Genomic DNA, 20,205 nt, shown 5'->3' on the forward strand with positions numbered 1-20,205 from the left:
ACTTTCCAGAATAAGAGTTATTTTAAAAGTTTCAATGCAAAACTCGCACAATGATTTTTCCAATGTAACGTGTTTACTTTTATTTTGAAAAATTGGGTGCTCCTTGCTGGCTTCACGCTACGTACATCCTTCACACGTGCAGTTATGTCTAAAGCAAGTGAGTGTTTATAACGCTTGACTCTGTTTCAATTTTACTGTATTATATACTTTTGTTAACAAAGTGTGTATTTTTTTTTATTATTTCTTTACCTCTGTTACAGAACAAAAGCGAGCGAAACGGCTGGGGTTCTCCGGTAAAAAGGTACATCATTTAGCTTTCAAGCTAACTTTGTGTCAAATCAGTGTCGCGTTGAACTTTTCATTATTAGTTCAGGGTGCAGATGACGTTTTGTTTAATGTTAAGATAAAATGTTAAACATAAAGGTAAGAGGAGTCATTTATGCTGGCTGTCATTTGTGCTTCTGTTATCTGAAGGGTAAAGATGGGCAGAAGTCTCAGACTGGAAGGAAAGATCCTGGCTTACCTAATGTGCGCATCTTCAAAGAACACAGTCAGAGACAAGCTGAACTCAGAAAGCAAAGAGTGAGACATCTATCTATCTATCTATCTACATCATACGTTTTACACTCTGTTTAAACTAATATTTACTTTAAACATTTTCTTGAAAACCCCAACACAATAGAAAGGCACTTTTTACGAAGACTTATTTATATCAATGACCGGAAGGTTGCATTTGTAAATGCTAATGTAAGATATGTCATCTTGACTCTTGTGAATGTTTTCTAGATGGAAGAGCAACAGCAGAGGCAGAAATTGTCGAGAGATAAGGAGATGATGAAGAGGAGAAGTCTAGATACTTTCCAGAAAGACATTCAGCTACGGCAGAAAGAGTTTGAACAGAAGGTCGGTACGCATGCAATTTATTAAGGATAAGAATGCAAGCATTCATTTAGAGAAAGCAATATTTGAATTTCATAATAAACATTTATTTGTATTTATAGTTTTTATATTGACTTTGTTCAGGAACTACAAATGCAAAACTTAGAGAAACATGTCAATTTTGAAACCGAGAACTCCAGAAAAGCGTACTGCAGAGAATTTAAAAAGGTACTGTTTTCCTACTTACCTATTTTCACACCACTTTACTTCTGAATGTGAACCTCTAGTGGTGGGTTTCTGAAAATGATAACTACTTTTCTTTTCATGGCAGGTAATAGAGGCAGCAGATGTTATTTTAGAGGTTCTGGATGCCAGAGACCCTTTAGGTTGTCGCTGTCCACAGGTTGAACAAGCGGTTGTCCAGAGTGGAACCAACAAGAAAATTGTGCTTGTTTTAAATAAAATTGGTAAGATCTTTTTTTCCCATGTTCTACATCATAAAAATGCACTTTGCTGCAGAAAGAACAACAAATATTTTCGGCTTCAAGATTTAGTGTCCAAGGACATTGTAGAAAAATGGATCAAGTATCTTCGCAACGAGTTTCCCACTGTGGCTTTCAAATCATCCACGCAACAGCAGAATAAAAATTTGGTAAGAGTTAATATAGTGTTACATTTTATTATTGGTCTCTGTAGATGCATTTTCTTTCATCTATTGACCAAAAATTTTTTTTTTAAAAAGCATTTTGTCTTATTTTTGCAGAAACGCAGCCGTGTGCCTGTAACTCAGGCTACAGAAGAACTCCTTGGAAGCAGCGCTTGTGTCGGAGCAGATTGTCTAATGAAACTGCTAGGAAACTACTGCCGTAATTTGGATATAAAAACTGCCATAACTGTAGGAGTGGTTGGTGAGTTTCTCTCAAAAGTGTAGCCAATAGCTGGGTTTCCATCACACTGGTTTTATGTATCTCATAAGAAACAAGTGATGAAAATGCCAAATTGAAAAAAAACTTAATTCGCAAAAAGTTTTTACGCTAGCTTAAGGTGGTTTTTTGACTTGTGTGACAAAGAGTAATTGCGAATAATGGGAGATGGAAACGCATTTGCCGAATAAATTCTGATGAAGCGAAACATTAAACCCACGTGACTGATTGTCTAGCTGTATCAGCTGATGTTGTCTTTTCCATCTATAGGGTTAGACGTCGTTGCTAGGGTTGTGACGATTAAAAAGACGCGTGTCCCATTAAAAAGACCTGTCTGAAATTGATTCTGAATCGCAAGGTTTCATGCGCAGCTTATGTGTGCATTTTGGTCAGTAAGAAGTCCTTATCAATCTAAAATCTTTGAGTCTGAGTCATTAATAACGTGCATTTAATAAAGCAACACTCATAAAAGGGCCATGACATTTTTTTTAAATATTGTCATTTTTCAGCTCCCCTATAGTTAAATATTTGATTTTTACCGTTTTGGAATCCATTCAGCCGATCTCTGGGTCTTGGCTGCACCACTTTTAGCATAGCTTAGCACAATTCATTGAATCTGATTACACCATTGAGCATCGCGCTCAAAAATAACCAAAGAATGGCTAGGAACTGTACTCTCATTCTGGCGTAATAATCAAGAACTTTGCTGTCGTAACATGGCTGCAGGAGGGCCAATGATATTACGCAGGAGCCGAAAATAGTCCCCCTAGTAATTTTCAATAGCAGGGGACTATTTTTGGCAACTGCTTAGGATTTCACCGTATTTCATAAAAATTCATTAATTGAGAAAACGCACATTTGCACGATTAATTGTTACAGCCCTAGTCGTTGCAATGCCCTTGCTGCTAGTGTCTGCATCAAAAATTTTCCATTTCTTTTTCTGTGAACAGCATTCAGTTTGGCAATTACAAGCTGCACTGCCAGTAAATTTATAACTAAATGAAGTAAATGCAGTGCTGTCTCCATTTTCTAAACGTGCCTTGTTTTATTTACTGTTGGTTTCTAGGTTAACGATACCACCGTCATTCGCTTGTAAATGATGGAAATGTACCTAATTTCGCATTTATTTTATTTTTATTGCAAATTTTGTAAAGATTCGCTTCTCGTTTCGATGGAAACCCAGCTAATGTTGTTTTGTAAATTAAATTGCATGTCACTATATTTCCATTTATATAAATAATTATACGTTTCAGGTTTTCCTAATGTGGGAAAGAGCAGTTTAATAAACAGTTTGAAGCGTGCTCGTGCATGTAATGTCGGTGCTACACCTGGAGTTACTAAGTACGTGAAAACCTTTCTTTGTATTATCTGTAAGTCCATTTGTTTTTAATCATTCAGTCTCCTTGGCTTCCCTTAAACCGAGCTGTTTCTTAGGTGTTTACAGGAGGTTCATCTAGACAAACATATAAAACTGTTAGATTGTCCTGGTATTGTCATGGCAACTTCAACCAGCGATGCTGCCATGATTCTTCGAAATTGTGTGAAGATTGAGCAACTAGTGGACGCGATTCCACCTGTTGAAGCCATCTTGAGGCGCTGCAATAAAAAACAGGTAGCAATGGTTAATACAGGAATTTTAGCCAATTTTAATAATACACAGTTTTGTTAAATGATTCACTCATCCGTTTTTTTATCTTGTATAGATTATAGATCACTATGGCATTGCAGACTTCCAGACAGTACATGAGTTCCTGGCATTACTTGCTCGTCGTCAAGGAAAACTCAGGAAGGGAGGACTGCCTGACACGGACAAGGCTGCTAAGAGTGTTCTTATGGATTGGACAGGGTACGTTTGGAGTTATATTGGTGACCTTAATTAAATATTTAATTAAAACAGAATAAATAATGGATTTTTGGGTAATAAGGACTTTTTTACTCATCCTTATATCTTTAAAAATTATAAACTATAACCGTTAATGTTTTTGTGTGTTAAAGGGGTCGCATCAGTTACTTCACACATCCTCCAGAAACACACATGCTGCCCACACATGTCAGTGCTGAGATTGTAGCTGAGATGGGCAAAGCATTTGATTGGGATGAACTGGAGAAGGGCAATCTGGAAGCATTGGCTGGTAAACCATATTTGTTTATATTAATATATACAATTTGATGGTATAATAACACATTTAAACCATGTTTGCCCTTTTTTTCACCAATTAAGAATGTGGCACATCGGACGCACAGATGGGGTTCTGCATGGCTACAACTGGAATGACACAAGGAGGTCAAGGAGAACCAGAGGAGCTACAAATGGAAGAACCTTCAGAGGACCCTGACCTCCAAGACCCAGCTGAATCAATGGATGCAGATGAGGATCCAGAGGTATTAATAACATCAATGAATACAAGAACATGGCAAGCTTTTTTTAATGCACCAATATGTTTTGGTGTCCTTTTGTAAAGACATCTCATTTCAATTTCACTTTCAAATATAATTTTCAAGTTTGGATCAATGACAATCGAGCTCAAAGTCCCAAAGGCAAAAACCGGTGGTGTTGAAGCAGTAGGCCCAAAGCCAGTGGACTTGAAAGATATCCTGGATGTTGACCCACTCATGCAAGGCCAGGCACTTCTGGCAGCCAACAAAAAAAGAAAGAAGCAGCAAAAAAGAGCTGATAAGACCCCCTATCTTTAAAAATATCCATATAATGGCATTTTGTTGATATGGCCTAAGCTGTGCTTTACAACCTCACTTTTTTCTCCCCTATAGATAAACTGGGCACCAAACTTTCAGATTCACTTACGTCAGCTTTAAATTTCTCCTTCACTGACAGTTAATGTGATCAGTAAACCAAGACCTTAAATGTGTATTTAAATGTACAATTTAAAATATACAAATAAATCATATTTTCTCTGGACTAATGTTTAACTGTGGGTGTTTCAGTTTACTTTAAATTACAATGTGATTCTGATTGTCCCTGTGGTAGAAAATGTGATTCATATCAATATCATTTCTGACTAAATGCCAAATCAATGCACTTGTTTTGGTTGTTTTATAAAAGCAAAACTGTCAACCAGTTTATCACATAAAGCATTATTATACTGACACAAACATCTATATAAAACACTGCCTGTTTTTAAGTGCACTAACAATACGACGAGCAGGCATGAAGAGTTGAAATAGTGTGGAAGGCAGTAATAAAAGAATTGGGGGCGTGTCTGAAGTTTTGACAGATGCTAAATTTGGCATAATAATTTGTAAAGATTACATTTGTGAGGTAATACATTGAAAAAAAGAAGAGATTAAACGTGGAAGATTATAAGAGAGTGATGTTGTTAAAGATGAGCTGACCGACTGCCTGACTGACACATCAAAAACAAGGAAATCCTCGCGCGAGTAATGGCGATTACATCATCACTCTCGCGTAAAGCCCGGAATACACTGCAAGATTTTTGCCCTCCTAAAAGATCATTACATTATCACACTGTGCGACATGTATCGTTTAAACTCTGGTACGAGAGGCATGTAGACTGTACGATGAGGACATGGAAGCTTCGGCAGCAGCGTCACATGTTGCGCAACGTCACCAGCATGCGCTCGTGGTAACAAATACCGGCGCGCAGGTCGTAGCAGCAAACACACAGTGCGGTGATCATGCCGAATTTCTGACACTGTCAGAAAACTATCGTAGGCTATCTTTGGACGCAAGACCGGGAAAACGGCCGTCTTTGAACCTCTCTCATTGTACGACATAGGACCACCGATGAAGAGCCACGATCACAGATATCGCGACGATTGTTTCACGATGGCAATCTTTTGTCTGGGACAGCCAATAATCGTGCAGTGTATCCCGGCCTTTACTCCTGCTAACACAAACCAGGTAACCTTAAAGCAACACTATAGTTTCCATGTAAAAATGACTTACAGCTCCCCCATATGGTTGAAAAGCGCAACAGTGCCTGGTATCAGACACTCTTCTGCAGGCAGGGGGAGGGGCGGGGCTGTGTGCTCTACCCTCCACCGCCACTTTCAGAGTGTGCTTGTAGCAGCTAGGAGGCTGCTCAGGTTGCAGCAACAGTTCAATTTGTCCAGTTAAAAGTTGTTCTATCACTGAAATAATTTTAGAGACATTATTTAAAGGTAAAAAACTACATAGTGTTGCTTTAAAGTTACTTACTTTGCTTCTGTCCTTATTCAAAATTGTCACCATGTATTACATAACAGCTTTGCTAGCATAGGTGCCTAGCAAAGTTTTTCGTATTTACATTATGATTAGCTTCAGAATAGTGTTTGGGTTTTGTTTCGTTGAAATAGAAAGACATGCCTGTTGTACAGGGGTGAATGTGGTGTACTATTTGGGTTAGCTGTCATCTGACAAATTCTGTACTTCCCCATGACTGAGTTTTATATTACAGTTAGATAATTTAATCGTTAATAAATGTGCTATATACGTATACGTTTAAACAATCTAGTGGTATGTATATATCTTTATTGTTTATTTGTAGTATTTTTTTAGCAAATTTATGCAATCATAGTTTAAATGGGTAATATCAGTTGTAGTGTACTTTCTTTTAAACTCCTTCCTGTAGTATATAAAAAAGTATGAAGTAAATCTGTTTGCTAATACTCTGTACATAGACCACATATTAAATTTCTCTATGAATGCAACTATTTCTGTATGTTTCCCCTTTCCTTAACCCCCCTTTATCCAAAAGGAGAACTTAATCTCCATCAGTTCTCTCTTGTACAGAGTTTGGAGTATTACAAACTTTCTCGTCCATGCTTTAAGCATTGCAGTTCGTTGATTCTTCTCATATTGGACCTGTGGAACCTGCGTAGCCATGTCATCCAGAGTGTTGCTACGGCAACAGCTGATGCGGGAGCAGGCACAGGAGCAGGAGAGGAGGGAAGCACAGCAGCAGGCATCTGTCGCTCAGCTCCGACCCACAGAATCCACTCCAGCCATCTCCGTCACGGTCCCACCCATGGCTGCCCGCCCTCCTCCAGCTCAAGTACCAGTGGAAGTTCTGAAGGTAAATATGTCTCAGGGCTAAGAAAGATCATGCCTGTGAAAACTAATTTAAACAATTTTTAGGTGATTTCCTGTTATTTACATAAGGTAAAGACCATTTTGTGAAAATATAATTTTGACTGAGTAAGGCCATGTCAAATATTGAAATCATTGCTTATATTCATACTCCTCATTTCATAATTAAAGCAATTTTTCCTTTATTGTTCCAATACATATGGATGGCACTGTATAGCCCGTATGCATTCCCAAATCTAGTTGTCTAGAATGCTCTATTACTCGAGCAATCTAGATTTGATGTACAGGTGTTACAAAATGCCACATGCATCCAGTGTAGACGTGGTGCAAGTTGAATTCCTCTTTGTTAAAGTTGCAAAATATCCTTTCGTTTATTACTAATGCAAAGACGACAATGTCAAAGATCCTTTTAAATAACCATCACTGATCCTTTATTGTTTGAAGGTGCAAACACATCTTGAAAACCCAACAAAGTACCACATCCAGCAGACTCAGAGGCAGCAAGTAAAACAGTACTTATCCATCACGTTAGGCAACAAAGTTGCCACACAAACTCTTGGTGTATCCCCTGTTCTACAGTCAAGCTCCGCCCCCGAGATGGGACCCTCGGCGAGCAGTGCCCCCAACAGTCCAATGGCACATCTAAACCTGGGCTCCAACAAAGAAGAGGTACAGCATCACCAACCAGTACGCAGCTTATCTCCTCATACGGCTGTTAAAGGACAAGTTCGGTATTTTACACTTAAAGCCAAGCTAACTTTGTGTCAAATCAGTGTCGCGTTGAACTTTTCATTATTAGTTCAGGGTGCAGATGACGTGTTGTTTAATGTTAAGGTATAATGTTAAACATAAAAGAGAAGTCATTTATGCTGGCTGTCATTTGTGCTTCTGTTTTCTGAAGGGTAAAGATGGGCAGAAGTCTCAGACTGGAAGGAAAGATCCTGGCTTACCTAATGTGCGCATCTTCAAAGAACACAGTCAGAGACAAGCTGAACTCAGAAAGCAAAGAGTGAGACATCTATCTATCTATCTATCTACATCATACGTTTTACACTCTGTTTAAACTTATATGTACTTTACATTTTCTTGGAAACCCCAACACAATAGAAAGGCACTTTTTTTATGAAGACTTATTTATATCAATGACCGGAAGGTTGCATTTGTAAATGCTAATGTAAGATATGTCATCTTGACTCTTGTGAATGTTTTCTAGATGGAAGAGCAACAGCAGAGGCAGAAATTGTCGAGAGATAAGGAGATGATGAAGAGGAGAAGTCTAGATACTTTCCAGAAAGACATTCAGCTACGGCAGAAAGAGTTTGAACAGAAGGTCGGTACGCATGCAATTTATTAAGGATAAGAATGCAAGCATTCATTTGGAGAAAGCAATATTTGAATTTTCTATGTGATTTCATAATAAACATTTATTTGTATTTATAGTTTTTATATTGACTTTGTACAGGAACTACAAATGCAAAACTTAGAGAAACATGTCAATTTTGAAACTGAGAACTCCAGAAAAGCGTACTGCAGAGAATTTAAAAAGGTACTGTTTTCCTACTTACCTATTTTCACACCACTTTACTTCTGAATGTGAACCTCTAGTGGTGGGTTTCTGAAAATGATAAATAACTTTTCTTTTCATGGCAGGTAATAGAGGCAGCAGATGTTATTTTAGAGGTTTTGGATGCCAGAGACCCTTTAGGTTGTCGCTGTCCACAGGTTGAACAAGCGGTTGTCCAGAGTGGAACCAACAAGAAAATTGTGCTTGTTTTAAATAAAATTGGTAAGAACTTTTTTCCCATCTTCTACATCATAAAAATGCACTTTGCTGCAGAAAGAACAACAAATATTTTCAACCTTTTCGGCTTCAAGATTTAGTGTCCAAGGACATTGTAGAAAAATGGATCAAGTATCTTCGTAACGAGTTTCCCACTGTGGCTTTCAAATCATCTACGCAACAGCAGAACAAAAATTTGGTGAGCGTTACTGTAGTGGTACATTTTATTACTGGTCTTTGTAAACACATTTTTTTCATTGATTGACCAAAAAAAAAATTTAAAGAAGCATTTTGTCTTATTTTTGTAGAAACGCAGCCGTGTGCCTGTAACTCAAGCTACAGAAGAACTCCTTGGAAGCAGCGCTTGTGTCGGAGCAGATTGTCTAATGAAACTGCTAGGAAACTACTGCCGTAATTTGGATATAAAAACTGCCATAACTGTAGGAGTGGTTGGTGAGTTTCTCTCAAAAGTTGAGCTAATAGCAGGGTTTCCATCACACTGGTTTTATGTAAATTTTGAAGTATTGCATAAGAAACGGGTGATGGAAACACCAAATTGAAAAAAAACAAAAACGTTTTTACGCTCGCTTGAGGTGGTTTTTTACTTATGCGAAAAAGAGTAAAGGCAACTAATGGGAGATGGAAACGCATTAGCCGAATAAATTCTGATGTGGCGAAAATTAAACCCACGTGACTGATTGTCTAGCTGTATCAGCTGACGTTGTCTTTCCCATGTATGGGGTTCGATGTTGTCGCAATGCCCTTGTGCCCCAAGTGGGGAAATATCGCATTCATAATCGCGGATGAATTGCCTGCGATTATGAATGCAATATTTCCCCTATTGTCAGTGAACTATCGCTCTGTGTAGTAAATGTCGCTCAATCTGAAAGCAGGTGATGGCGATTTATTACTAATCAAGGAACTGGCTTTACTGACGAGATGCGCGTGACGGTCAATGCGATTTATCGTGCAGCCCTAGTGCATGCATCAAAAATTCTACATTTATTTTTCTGTGCACAACATTCAGTTTTGCAATTACAAGCTGCTCTCCTAGTTAATTTATAACTTGCCAAATCGTAACTAAATGCAGTGCGGTCTCCATTTTCTAAACGTACCTTGTTTTATTTACTGTTGGTCTCTAGGTTACCAATAACACCGTCATTTGCGCAAACATGATGATGAAAATGTACCTGATTTCGATTTTTTTTTTTTTTGTGCAATTTTTGTAAAGATTCACTTAACATTTCGATTGAAACCCAGCTAATGTTATTTTGTAAATTAAATTGCATGTCACTCACTATATTCCCATTATATGAATTATTGTATGTTTTAGGTTTTCCTAACGTGGGAAAGAGCAGTTTAATAAACAGTTTGAAGCGTGCTCGTGCTTGCAATGTCGGTGCTACACCTGGAGTTACTAAGTACGTGAAAACCTTTCTTTGTATTTTCCGTAAATCCATTTGTTTTTAATCATTCAGTTTCCTTGGCTTCCCTTAAACCGAGCTGTTTCTTAGGTGTTTACAGGAGGTTCATCTAGACAAACATATTAAACTGTTAGATTGTCCTGGTATTGTCATGGCAACTTCAACCTGCAATGCTGCCATGATACTTCGAAATTGTGTGAAGATTGAGCAACTAGTAGACCCGATTCCACCTGTTGAAGCCATCTTGAGGCGCTGCAATAAAAAACAGGTAGCAATGGTTAATACAGGAATTTTAGCCAATTTTAATATTACACAGTTTTGTTAAATTATTCCCTCATAAGTTTTTTTTTTACTTGTGTAGATTATAGATCACTATGGCATTGCAGACTTCCAGACAGTACATGAGTTCCTGGCCTTACTTGCTCGTCGTCAAGGAAAACTCAGGAAGGGAGGACTGCCTGACACTGACAAAGCTGCTAAGAGTGTTCTTATGGATTGGACAGGGTACGTTTGGGGTTATATTGGTGACCTTCAAGGAATATTTAATTAAAAAAAAAATAATTATGGATTTTGGGGTACTAAGGACTTTTTTTACTCATCCTTTTATCTTTAAAAATAATAAACTATAACCGTTAATGTGTTTGTGTGTTTAAGGGGTCGCATCAGTTACTTCACACATCCTCCAGAAACACACATGCTGCCCACACATGTCAGTGCTGAGATTGTAGCTGAGATGGGCAAAGCATTTGATTGGGATGAACTGGAGAAGGGCAATCTGGAAGCATTGGCAGGTAAACCATATTTGTTTACATTAATATATACAATTTGATGGTATAATAACACATTTAAACCATGTTTGCCCTTTTTTTCACCAATTTAGAATGTGGCAACTCGGACGCACAGATGGGGTTCTGCATGGCTACAACTGGAATGACACAAGGAGGTCAAGGAGAACCAGAGGAGCTACAAATGGAAGAACCTTCAGAGGACCCTGACCTCCAAGACACAGCTGAATCAATGGATGCAGATGAGGATCCAGAGGTATTAATAACATCAATGAATACAAGAACATGGCAAGCTTTTTTCAATGCACCAATATGTTTTGGTGTCCTTTTGTAAAGACATCTCATTTCAATTTCACTTTCAAATATAATTTTCAAGTTTGGACCAATGACAATCGAGCTCAAAGTCCCAAAGGCAAAAACCGGTGGTGGTGTTGAAGCAGTAGGCCCAAAGCCAGTGGACTTAAAAGATATCCTGGATGTTGACCCACTCATGCAAGGCCAGGCACTTCTGGCAGCTAACAAAAAAAGAAAGAAGCAGCAAAAAAGAGCTGATAAGACCCCCTATCTTCTTTAAAAATATGCATATAATAGCATTTTGTTGTTATGGCCTAAGCTCTGCTTTACAACCTCACTTTTTTCTCCCCTATAGATAAACTGGGCACCAAACTTTCAGATTCACTTACGTCAGCTTTAAATTTCTCCTTCACTGACAGTTAATGTGATCAGTAAACCAAGACCTTAAATGTGTATTTAAATGTACAATTTAAAATATACAAATAAATCATATTTTCTCTGGACTAATGTTTAACTGTGGGTGTTTCAATTGACTTTAAATGACAATGTGATTCTATTTATCCCTGTGGTAGAAAATGTGATTTATATCCATATCATTTCTGACTATGCACTTGTTTTGGTTGTTTTATACAGGCAAAACTGTCAATCAGTTTATCACATAAAGCATTATTGATATTGACACAAACATCTATATAAAACACTGCCTGCCTGTTTTTAAGTGCCCTAACAATACGACGAGCAGGCATGAAGAGTGCAACAAAAAAAGAATTGGGGGCGTGTCTGAAGTTTTGACAGATGCTAAATTTGGCATAATAATAATTTGTAAAGATTACATTTGTGAGGTAATACATGGTCTTGCATTGAAAAAAGAAGAGATTAAACGTGGAAGATTATAAGAGAGTGATGTTGTTAGGATGAGCTGCCTGACTGACACATCAAAAACAAGGAAATCCTCGCGCGAGTAATGGCGATTACTTCATCACTCTCGCGTAACTCCTGCTAACACAAACCAGGTAACATTACTTACTTTCCTTCTGTACTTTGTCGAAATAAAAGTCTAGGAACGACGATTAAATTATGTTTGCTGAAATCCAGCGGTTACGAAGTTAAATTCAGGCAACGTGCCAAATGACGTTGGTTGACATGTCGGCTAGCAAGTTAGCATAGCGCTAATAGCTGGATGTTGTCAAAAATAAATGTTCCCTGCATGTGAAGTACGACATTTGGAAAGTTCGTGTGGTATTATGCGGGTGTTATACTACTGTAATAACTAATACAAACTTAAATTAAGTTTGTTTACGAACTTCCTCAACTTCAGCTAATGTCGCCAATGGAACGTTATTACATAACAACTTTGCTAGCATAGTTGCATAGTAAAGTTTTTCGTATTTACATTATGATTAGCTTCAGAATATTGTTTGAGTTTTGTTTCGTTGAAATAGAAAGACGTGCGTGTTGTAAAGTGGTGAATGTGGTGTACTATTTGGGTTAGCTGTCATCTGACAAATTCTGTACTTCCCCATGACTGAGTTTTATATTAAAGTGAGATAATACTTATTCAGTCGTTAATAAATGTCCTATTAACTCAGGTATACGTTTATACAGTCTTTAGTTTTATGTATATATCTTTGTTGTTTATATGTATTATTTTTAGCTAATTTATGCAATCATAGTTGAAATGGGTAATATCAGTTGTAGTGTACTTTCTATTCAACTCCTTCCTGTAGTTTGAATTTACAGTTTTCGAGTACTAAAATGTGTTTATGATTAAGTAGAAAAACATATATCATTATAAAAAAGTATGAGGTAAATCTGTTTGCTAATACTGTGTACAAAGACCACATATTAAATTTCTCTATGAATGCAACTATTTCTGTATGATGACTCAGCTCAGTTATGTTTCCCCTTTCCTTAACCCCCCTTTATCCAAAAGGAGAACTTAATCTCCATCAGTTCTCTCTTATACAGAGTTTGGAGTATTACAAACTTTCTCGTCCATGCTTTCAGCATTGCAGTTCGTTGATTCTTCTCATATTGGACCTGTGGAACCTGCGTAGCCATGTCATCCAGAGTGTTGCTACGGCAACAGCTGATGCGGGAGCAGGCACAGGAGCAGGAGAGGAGGGAGGCACAGCAGCAGGCATCTGTCGCTCAGCTCCGACCCACAGAATCCACTCCAGCCATCTCCGTCACGGTCCCACCCATGGCTGCCCGCCCTCCTCCAGCTCAAGTACCAGTGGAAGTTCTGAAGGTAAATATGTCTCGGGGTTGAGAAAGATCATGCCTGTGAAAACTAATTTAAACATTTTTTAGGTGGATTCCTGTTATTTACATAAGGTAAAGACCATTTTGTGAAAATATAATTTTGACTGAGTAAGGCCATGTCAAATATTGAAATCATTGCTTATATTCATACTCCTCTTTTCATAATTAAAGCAATTTTCCCTTTATTGTTCCAATATATATGGATGGCACTGTATAGCCCGTATGCATTCCCAATTCTAGACGTCTAGAACGCTCTTGATTATTACTCGCGCAATCTAGATTTGATGTGCAGGTATTACAAAATGCCACATGCATTCAGTGTAGACGTGGTGCAAGTTGAATTCCTCTTTGTTAAAGTTGCAAAATTTCCTTTCCTTTATTACTAATGCAAAGACGACAATGTCAAAGATCCTTTTAAATAACCATCACTGATCCTTTAATTTTTTTTAGGTGCAAACACATCTTGAAAACCCAACTAAGTACCACATCCAGCAGGCTCAGAGGCAGCAAGTAAAACAGTACTTATCCACCACGTTAGGCAACAAAGTTGCCACACAAACTCTTGGTGTATCCCCTGTTCTACAGTCAAGCTCCGCCCCCGAGATGGGACCCTCGGCGAGCAGTGCCCCCAACAGTCCAATGGCACATCTAAACCTGGGCTCCAACAAAGAAGAGGTACAGCATCTCCAACCAGTATGCAGCTTATCTCCTCATACGGCTGTTAAAGGACAAGTTCGGTATTTTACACTTAAAGCCCTGTTTTCAGATTGTTTATGATGAAATAGAACAGTTTTGACTGAAATTTCGACATATGCAGCTGCCCCGAGAGTTTTTCGGGTGTTTGTCGTTTCACCCACCTCTACAATGGGTGTATAGGTACACTGAAATAATCCTTCCTAAAATGCATTAAACTTTCGTTTACAAAGATGTGAAACTCACCGAGTGGTCAGGGGTGTTCACTGAGTTGCTCACACAACAATTGCTGCAAAAGATGCTTTCCAACAGGTGTTTTAGCATTTGTTTTAAACTTGTGGACCTATTTTTCCAAACGCCTCACACCCGTACATTCTTCCGCTGAGAGCTTGAATAATAGACACTCCAGCACAGTTGGTGGTGATAATCTGCCTTTGCCAATTGCAAGAATACAAACAACGTTCCCGGCGCGGAGTAATACCGTACCTCACAACACACCTAATACAAGTCAATGGAGTTGGACAAAAACTACGATAAAACCTGTTGGAATGCGTATTTTGCAGAGATTTTTGTGTAAGCATATCAGTGAAACAACAAACACCCGAAAATTCTCGGGGCAGCCGCATATGTCCAAATTTCAGTCAAAACCGTTCTATTTCATCATAAACAATCTGAAAACAGGGCTTTAAGTGTAAAATATCGAACTTGTCCTTTAATAGAAGTGTACAGCCATTGTCACCTTTCTTGACACGGGGCAGCTTCTCAATTTAGCTTGACCTCTCGATAGCTTTGTTGCATGAGCGTGTTAAATACTACACCAGCATCTTGAACATATTTTTAGCTTTTACCATACAGTACTTCTACCTTAAATTTTGTTGTTTTCAACATTAAAACTACGTTTTTACCTATGGTAATCATTCTAAACGTTTATGGTAATCCCTCAGATGGATGATGTGATTGATGACATCATCAGCCTCGAGTCCAGCTTAAATGATGACATCATGTCACTGCTAGATTCAAGGCTGCAACTTCCAAACACGGTAAGCCGAACGATCAACTTTATTATTCATGATTCGAGGCGATGTTCAGAATGAAAGCCTCTTTGAATGCCAACTGTAGTTGTGGTGAACCACCACACGTGATTCTGAAAGCTAAGGGGAGATAATGTCCTGATAGTAAATGCCCATACCTCTTAACATTGAGTGCTAACCGCGGCACTTATGAGACGGCAATAAATGGCTTCCACTTTAGCAATGGACATAAACATTCACTTCTGACGCACTACCAACACCTGCCATGCAGGAATTGTTTGGGTGGAATATAAAGTGCAGGGGTACAGGATTGAAACACACTGAGAAAGCTGTTGGGGGAAAATGTGACATTTGGGCTATTGTGGAGGAATATGTAATGGCGAGAGTTGTTTGACATACAATCATACGGATTTGAATTGCATTGCAAGAATATGAAAAGAAAAGGAAGTACAGACAGGTAAAATTAATTAAAAAATGTTGTAGTGTTGAGTGTGTGAATTGTGAATATGAGATCATATTTGTATCAGCAAAATAAAAGTTGCATATAATTCGCTTTTTGTTTTTTTAAAAGTGGCAAAAGGTTTTTGCGTAGCTGATTGAAGTTAAGTTATATTTGCAAGTTTTATGTAGTATGTAGATGATGAAATCATATTGCTATACCATAATAAAGTAGCAAACTTTTTTTTAATTATTATTTTTTTAGCTACCAGGCAACCTTCTGGATGTCTACAGCAGTCCTGGCATGGCGACCCCCACTATCACCGTCAGCAACTCCTGTCCTGCAGATCTGCCTAACATCAAAAGGGAACTAACTGGTAATAATTTGCTCAATTTTATTCTGTTCAAATGATATACAGTACTGTGCAAAAGTCTTAGGCCACCATCACCAGACTTGTTGTTTTAGAAGTTCTAATGTCCATCCATATTTATTTTTCAATCTATTTTATTAAGATACAAACAGAAAATACAGGAAATATGTACAAAAAATATACAAAATTACATTTTCAGGACTAATGTCTTCTTTAGGCATCGTTGGTGTTTAGTGTGACCTCTCTTGGCACTTAACACATCTTGAGCGTTTTTGAGCAGAATTAAGTAAAAAGACTAATTTCATTAAAATTAGAAATTAGGATTTAATTTTATTTAGGTTTAAGAGATCCTGCAGTTTCCTGCTATTGCTCAAGTGGAAGGGGAGTTTACCCTAAAAACTTGACACATCAGTTTACATTTTTATACAGTTTAATACTATATACACATTTCCTGTATTTTTTGGATTTATTATATTGATGAGACTGAGAAACAATTATATATGATCACTATAACATTACAGAAACAACAAATCTAATTGTGGCATGGTGATCTAAGAGTTTTGCACAGTTCTGTATATGTTTTTTTATGGTTATACGTAATATTAAATTTATGGCATAGTTGCAATAATTGCTTTTCATTTTTAGATTCAGAGGCGAGAGCCCTCATGAAAGACAGACAGAAGAAAGATAATCATAATCTCAGTAAGTTTTAAGGACACGGTCTCCACAAATGTATTGTTTTTGTATATTGTTATATTTGCACTGGACACACTGAATCTGTGTTATACTTTTCGCAGTTGAAAGAAGGAGAAGATTCAACATAAATGACAGAATTAAGGAGTTAGGAGCTCTTATACCCAAATCCAGTGATCCCGTAAGTTTAAAATTCTTGATGATTCATCCGTTTAAAAATTTGGTTGAAAAATAATTGTACATGCCAATCACTTGACTGATATATGTACTTTTATCTAAAGCGTATACTTAACTGATAGGGAGATGCGTTGGAACAAGGGAACCATTTTGAAGGCGTCTGTTGATTACATAAGAAAACTTCAAAAAGAGCAACAGAGAGCCAGAGACGTCGAGATGAAGCAGAAAAAGCTGGAACAAGCCAACCAGACCCTGCTGCTTCGCATACAGGTATATGATAAATGTTAAAAAGCTCTCTCATTCAGTGGCGGCCGGTGACTTATTTTTTCGAGGGCGCTCGATATTCGTCACGTGTATGTAGCCCGTCATGTGTGTGGTTCGTAATTTCAAAATATGTGTTCTCCGTGTCGAGAGATCCTGTGTGCATCAAGTGTCTTGTCAAAATAAGTGCCTGCTGCAGATGCGTAAAGGGGTTTATGATACTCGCATAATCTCATGTGTAATCAGAGTTTACTGTTAGGGGAGTGTCATGCGTGTATTTTGTGAACGTGAGTGTCTCTTTTTTCATAAACGGTTTTGACGCTTATGCAGCGGGCACTTGTTTTGACAAGGCAGGTGATGCACATGGTTCACATGACGCAGCAAACACATATTTTGAAAAAACAAGCACCACACATGACACTCCGAAAACATATTTTAATTTGCGCCCCTCAGATGAGCAGTCACGAGCCGCCACTGCTCTCATTTCTAACTCATTGGATGATCACCAATCATGATTGTGTATTACAGCACAGTCCAAATAGTCCTCACGCCTTACATTGTAGTCATAGTTGTAGGTTGATGTGGATAGCAGAGGCAAATTTTCAGTTTTAAAATATTTTGATATTTAATTTAAACTGATTTTATTAACTTAGAAAGCATTATTGTATCAAATTGTTTTGCAAGTTCTCGCAAATTTTTTTTTTCAATATCATGCAGCTGCTTTTTAACCAAGAAAAGCTTTAATTTCTTTATAAAGATGAATTCTTATACCATTTGTTGTTTGCGCACAGGAATTAGAGATGCAAGCCCGGGTCCATGGTCTTGCTACTCCTATGTCTCCTGGTCTGGGCTCAGACGCTTCATTTCTTCAGCAACACCAGCAGCAGCAGCAGATATCTCAGGCAAACCAGTCTTTGCAACCCAGTGCTGTGGAAAACCAAGCTCAGACGCTGCTGACTTTGGATGGGGCCATGGCACAGACTTCTCCCTTCCTCACAATACCTTCTGGTTCTCCGGCTGGGGCGGTTGTAAGCGGCCCTCTCAATTTGGATACATTCAGCTTTGCGGATCTGGATGACCCTTCGGCTTCCGATCTTTACTCTGACGTGGGTTTCAGTGACATTTTGATGGATGAGGGGTGCTCGATGCCTACCGTCAGATCTTCAGATCCATTCTTCTCCCCAGTGTCCCCCGGTGCCTCCAGCAGCAGGAGTAGCTTTAACATGGAAGAAGACTTGTGACCGAACTGACCACTATTTGTGTGTGTGTGTGTGTGTTTCTGCATGCTTATTCTTGTATGAGCAAGTGTGTGTCCATCACGTGTCTCTGGAGTTGCCCCTAATCTAAATTATACCCCTTTTTTTGGCTTTGTACTGACGTCTTGATGATCATAGTTATCATCCCAAACCAGGAATAAGTGTGGTCAGAAGCCAGGAGGCAGAATAATGTGCTCACCATTTTCTTTTTAAAATAACACCAGTAAAACAAATTAGCTGGAATTACATGACCCTTTCCATTAGTAACAATGTGTCTACACTTTAACTGCCCAAATATTTTGTTACATATTTAAATGCAGCATTTGATGTCATACTAATACAGATTCAATCACTTTACATGTTAGCGTAAGATTGTCTCGGGCACAATTGAATGTTACTGTCCTATTCCCCGTAATTTTGTGATGTTTCACATACAAATAGTTTCCCAGGCAGTCAATCCAAATTTTATCTAAACTTTTAATTGATACCTAAACTTTTAGCCTTTTTGTAGCTAAAATGTAGGTTTGTGCTTTTTGTAGATAATTGTTCTAGGCATAGCAGTGTTGCCATAAGGGTAATTCATGTCATGGTATTACGTTAGACTTTGCATTCAGAGCATGCAAGTGTAGATATTTAAAGTGTGGAGTGAGTAGTCACTTTATAGACATTTATTGTACCAAAGGGATGTTTCAGAATTGTGTTAATAGCATGGATTTAGTGGGGTCATTATTTGTTTTAAAATGTAAAAGTTTAAGCAATATTTACTTGCGTATTTTAGAAAAGTTTATTTTTAACACTCTATGTTTTCTTGACATACAGCTAAGTTGTTGCATTTACTACTAACCAACTGTTTTGAAATACATACACCAGTTTATTGCAGTTTACAACACATCCCTTTAAGCCTAACTCAGTTTTTTTAATGTTACTTTGCAAAACAGATATGTAATGGTGCAATTGCTCTTCAGTCAGGTTGAAGCAACATACAAATAGCTTTACAGGTGTAACGTTTCAAAAGCTACCTCTCCGTAAAGTGCTTTTTTTAACCAGCATTATTCGGCACATTTACCTGCAATTATGACATTTTCTGTACCATATGTGAAAGAGAGACTTTTAGACAAAAGATGCAATAGCTGTCACTGGGAAGGTACCTTTAAAACAGTCTATGTGATAGATATGTGCCTGCGAGGTATTAAATTGTACTCTTTAGGTACAAATGTGTACTTTTAAAAAAAAACATACTGCCTCGGTGACAGCTTTTGTACCTTTATTTTGGAGAGTGCACAATAATGTTTTAACACTGCCAAAACCAAATATAATTTATTTTGTGATTAAACAGTGTGATGACACTCTCATATGTGCCTTTAGCATTAAGGAACAAACGTTGTTTATGTAGAAATTATTAAAAATATAATAATAAAAATGAGTCTTGAAAGGTTTGAAAAGGTCCTCTGTATAGATTTAGTTGAATGTATTATGTGTGAAATTACATAAACAAAAACACTTTTTATATATATAATATTTTCCAAAACTTGAATGTTGTAAGTAAGAGATGCAATTGCCATATTTTTCTAGGCACACAATTGTGTTTAATTTAAATAAAATTATGAGAAATTATGTAAATGTACTGACAATACAGTTGGGTATCTAAGGACTTTTATTAAAATTAAATTGCCCCCCTCTGCTGCTGCAGTTTTGTTATTTTCATTATATCTGTACTTGAAGGCTGAAAAGGAAACATCATTTATAACAGAAAATTATAAATAATAAAAATTATTTTTAATTTGATTTTTTCCATTTCATGTGTGTTGCAAAAATAAACTAATGAGAAAATTTTGATCATGCCTGATCTCTTTAATCAATAAATCTTTAGCACTCTACATTATTATTA

The 20,205-nt window shown here is 37.6% G+C and overlaps 2 protein-coding genes across 2 annotated transcripts; both read left to right on the top strand.

Annotated features, from left to right (window-relative positions):
- Positions 1-53: 53 nt before the first annotated feature.
- gnl3l (G protein nucleolar 3 like) lies at positions 54-4,719 on the top strand. The gene is made up of 15 exons (XM_073876087.1): positions 54-157; positions 261-301; positions 475-582; positions 787-903; positions 1,024-1,107; positions 1,211-1,346; positions 1,428-1,531; positions 1,643-1,787; positions 3,056-3,143; positions 3,237-3,414; positions 3,506-3,648; positions 3,798-3,934; positions 4,024-4,184; positions 4,305-4,475; positions 4,571-4,719. Exons 1-15 carry the CDS (start codon positions 145-147, stop codon positions 4,637-4,639), a joined length of 1,695 nt encoding a protein of 564 aa, XP_073732188.1. The 5' UTR covers positions 54-144; the 3' UTR covers positions 4,640-4,719.
- A 1,596-nt stretch (positions 4,720-6,315) lies between these two features.
- LOC129428134 (uncharacterized) lies at positions 6,316-20,153 on the top strand. The gene is made up of 22 exons (XM_073876430.1): positions 6,316-6,835; positions 7,294-7,536; positions 7,751-7,858; positions 8,063-8,179; positions 8,312-8,395; positions 8,500-8,635; positions 8,725-8,828; positions 8,938-9,082; positions 9,963-10,050; positions 10,144-10,321; positions 10,415-10,557; positions 10,708-10,844; positions 10,934-11,094; positions 11,215-11,400; positions 13,156-13,383; positions 13,848-14,072; positions 15,035-15,130; positions 15,825-15,936; positions 16,576-16,632; positions 16,728-16,803; positions 16,905-17,070; positions 17,853-20,153. Exons 1-22 carry the CDS (start codon positions 6,644-6,646, stop codon positions 18,300-18,302), a joined length of 3,432 nt encoding a protein of 1,143 aa, XP_073732531.1. The 5' UTR covers positions 6,316-6,643; the 3' UTR covers positions 18,303-20,153.
- The last annotated feature ends 52 nt before the right edge of the window (positions 20,154-20,205 follow it).

The sequence above is a fragment of the Misgurnus anguillicaudatus genome, chromosome 14 (assembly GCF_027580225.2).
Source record: "Misgurnus anguillicaudatus chromosome 14, ASM2758022v2, whole genome shotgun sequence".
NCBI lineage: Eukaryota > Metazoa > Chordata > Actinopteri > Cypriniformes > Cobitidae > Misgurnus > Misgurnus anguillicaudatus.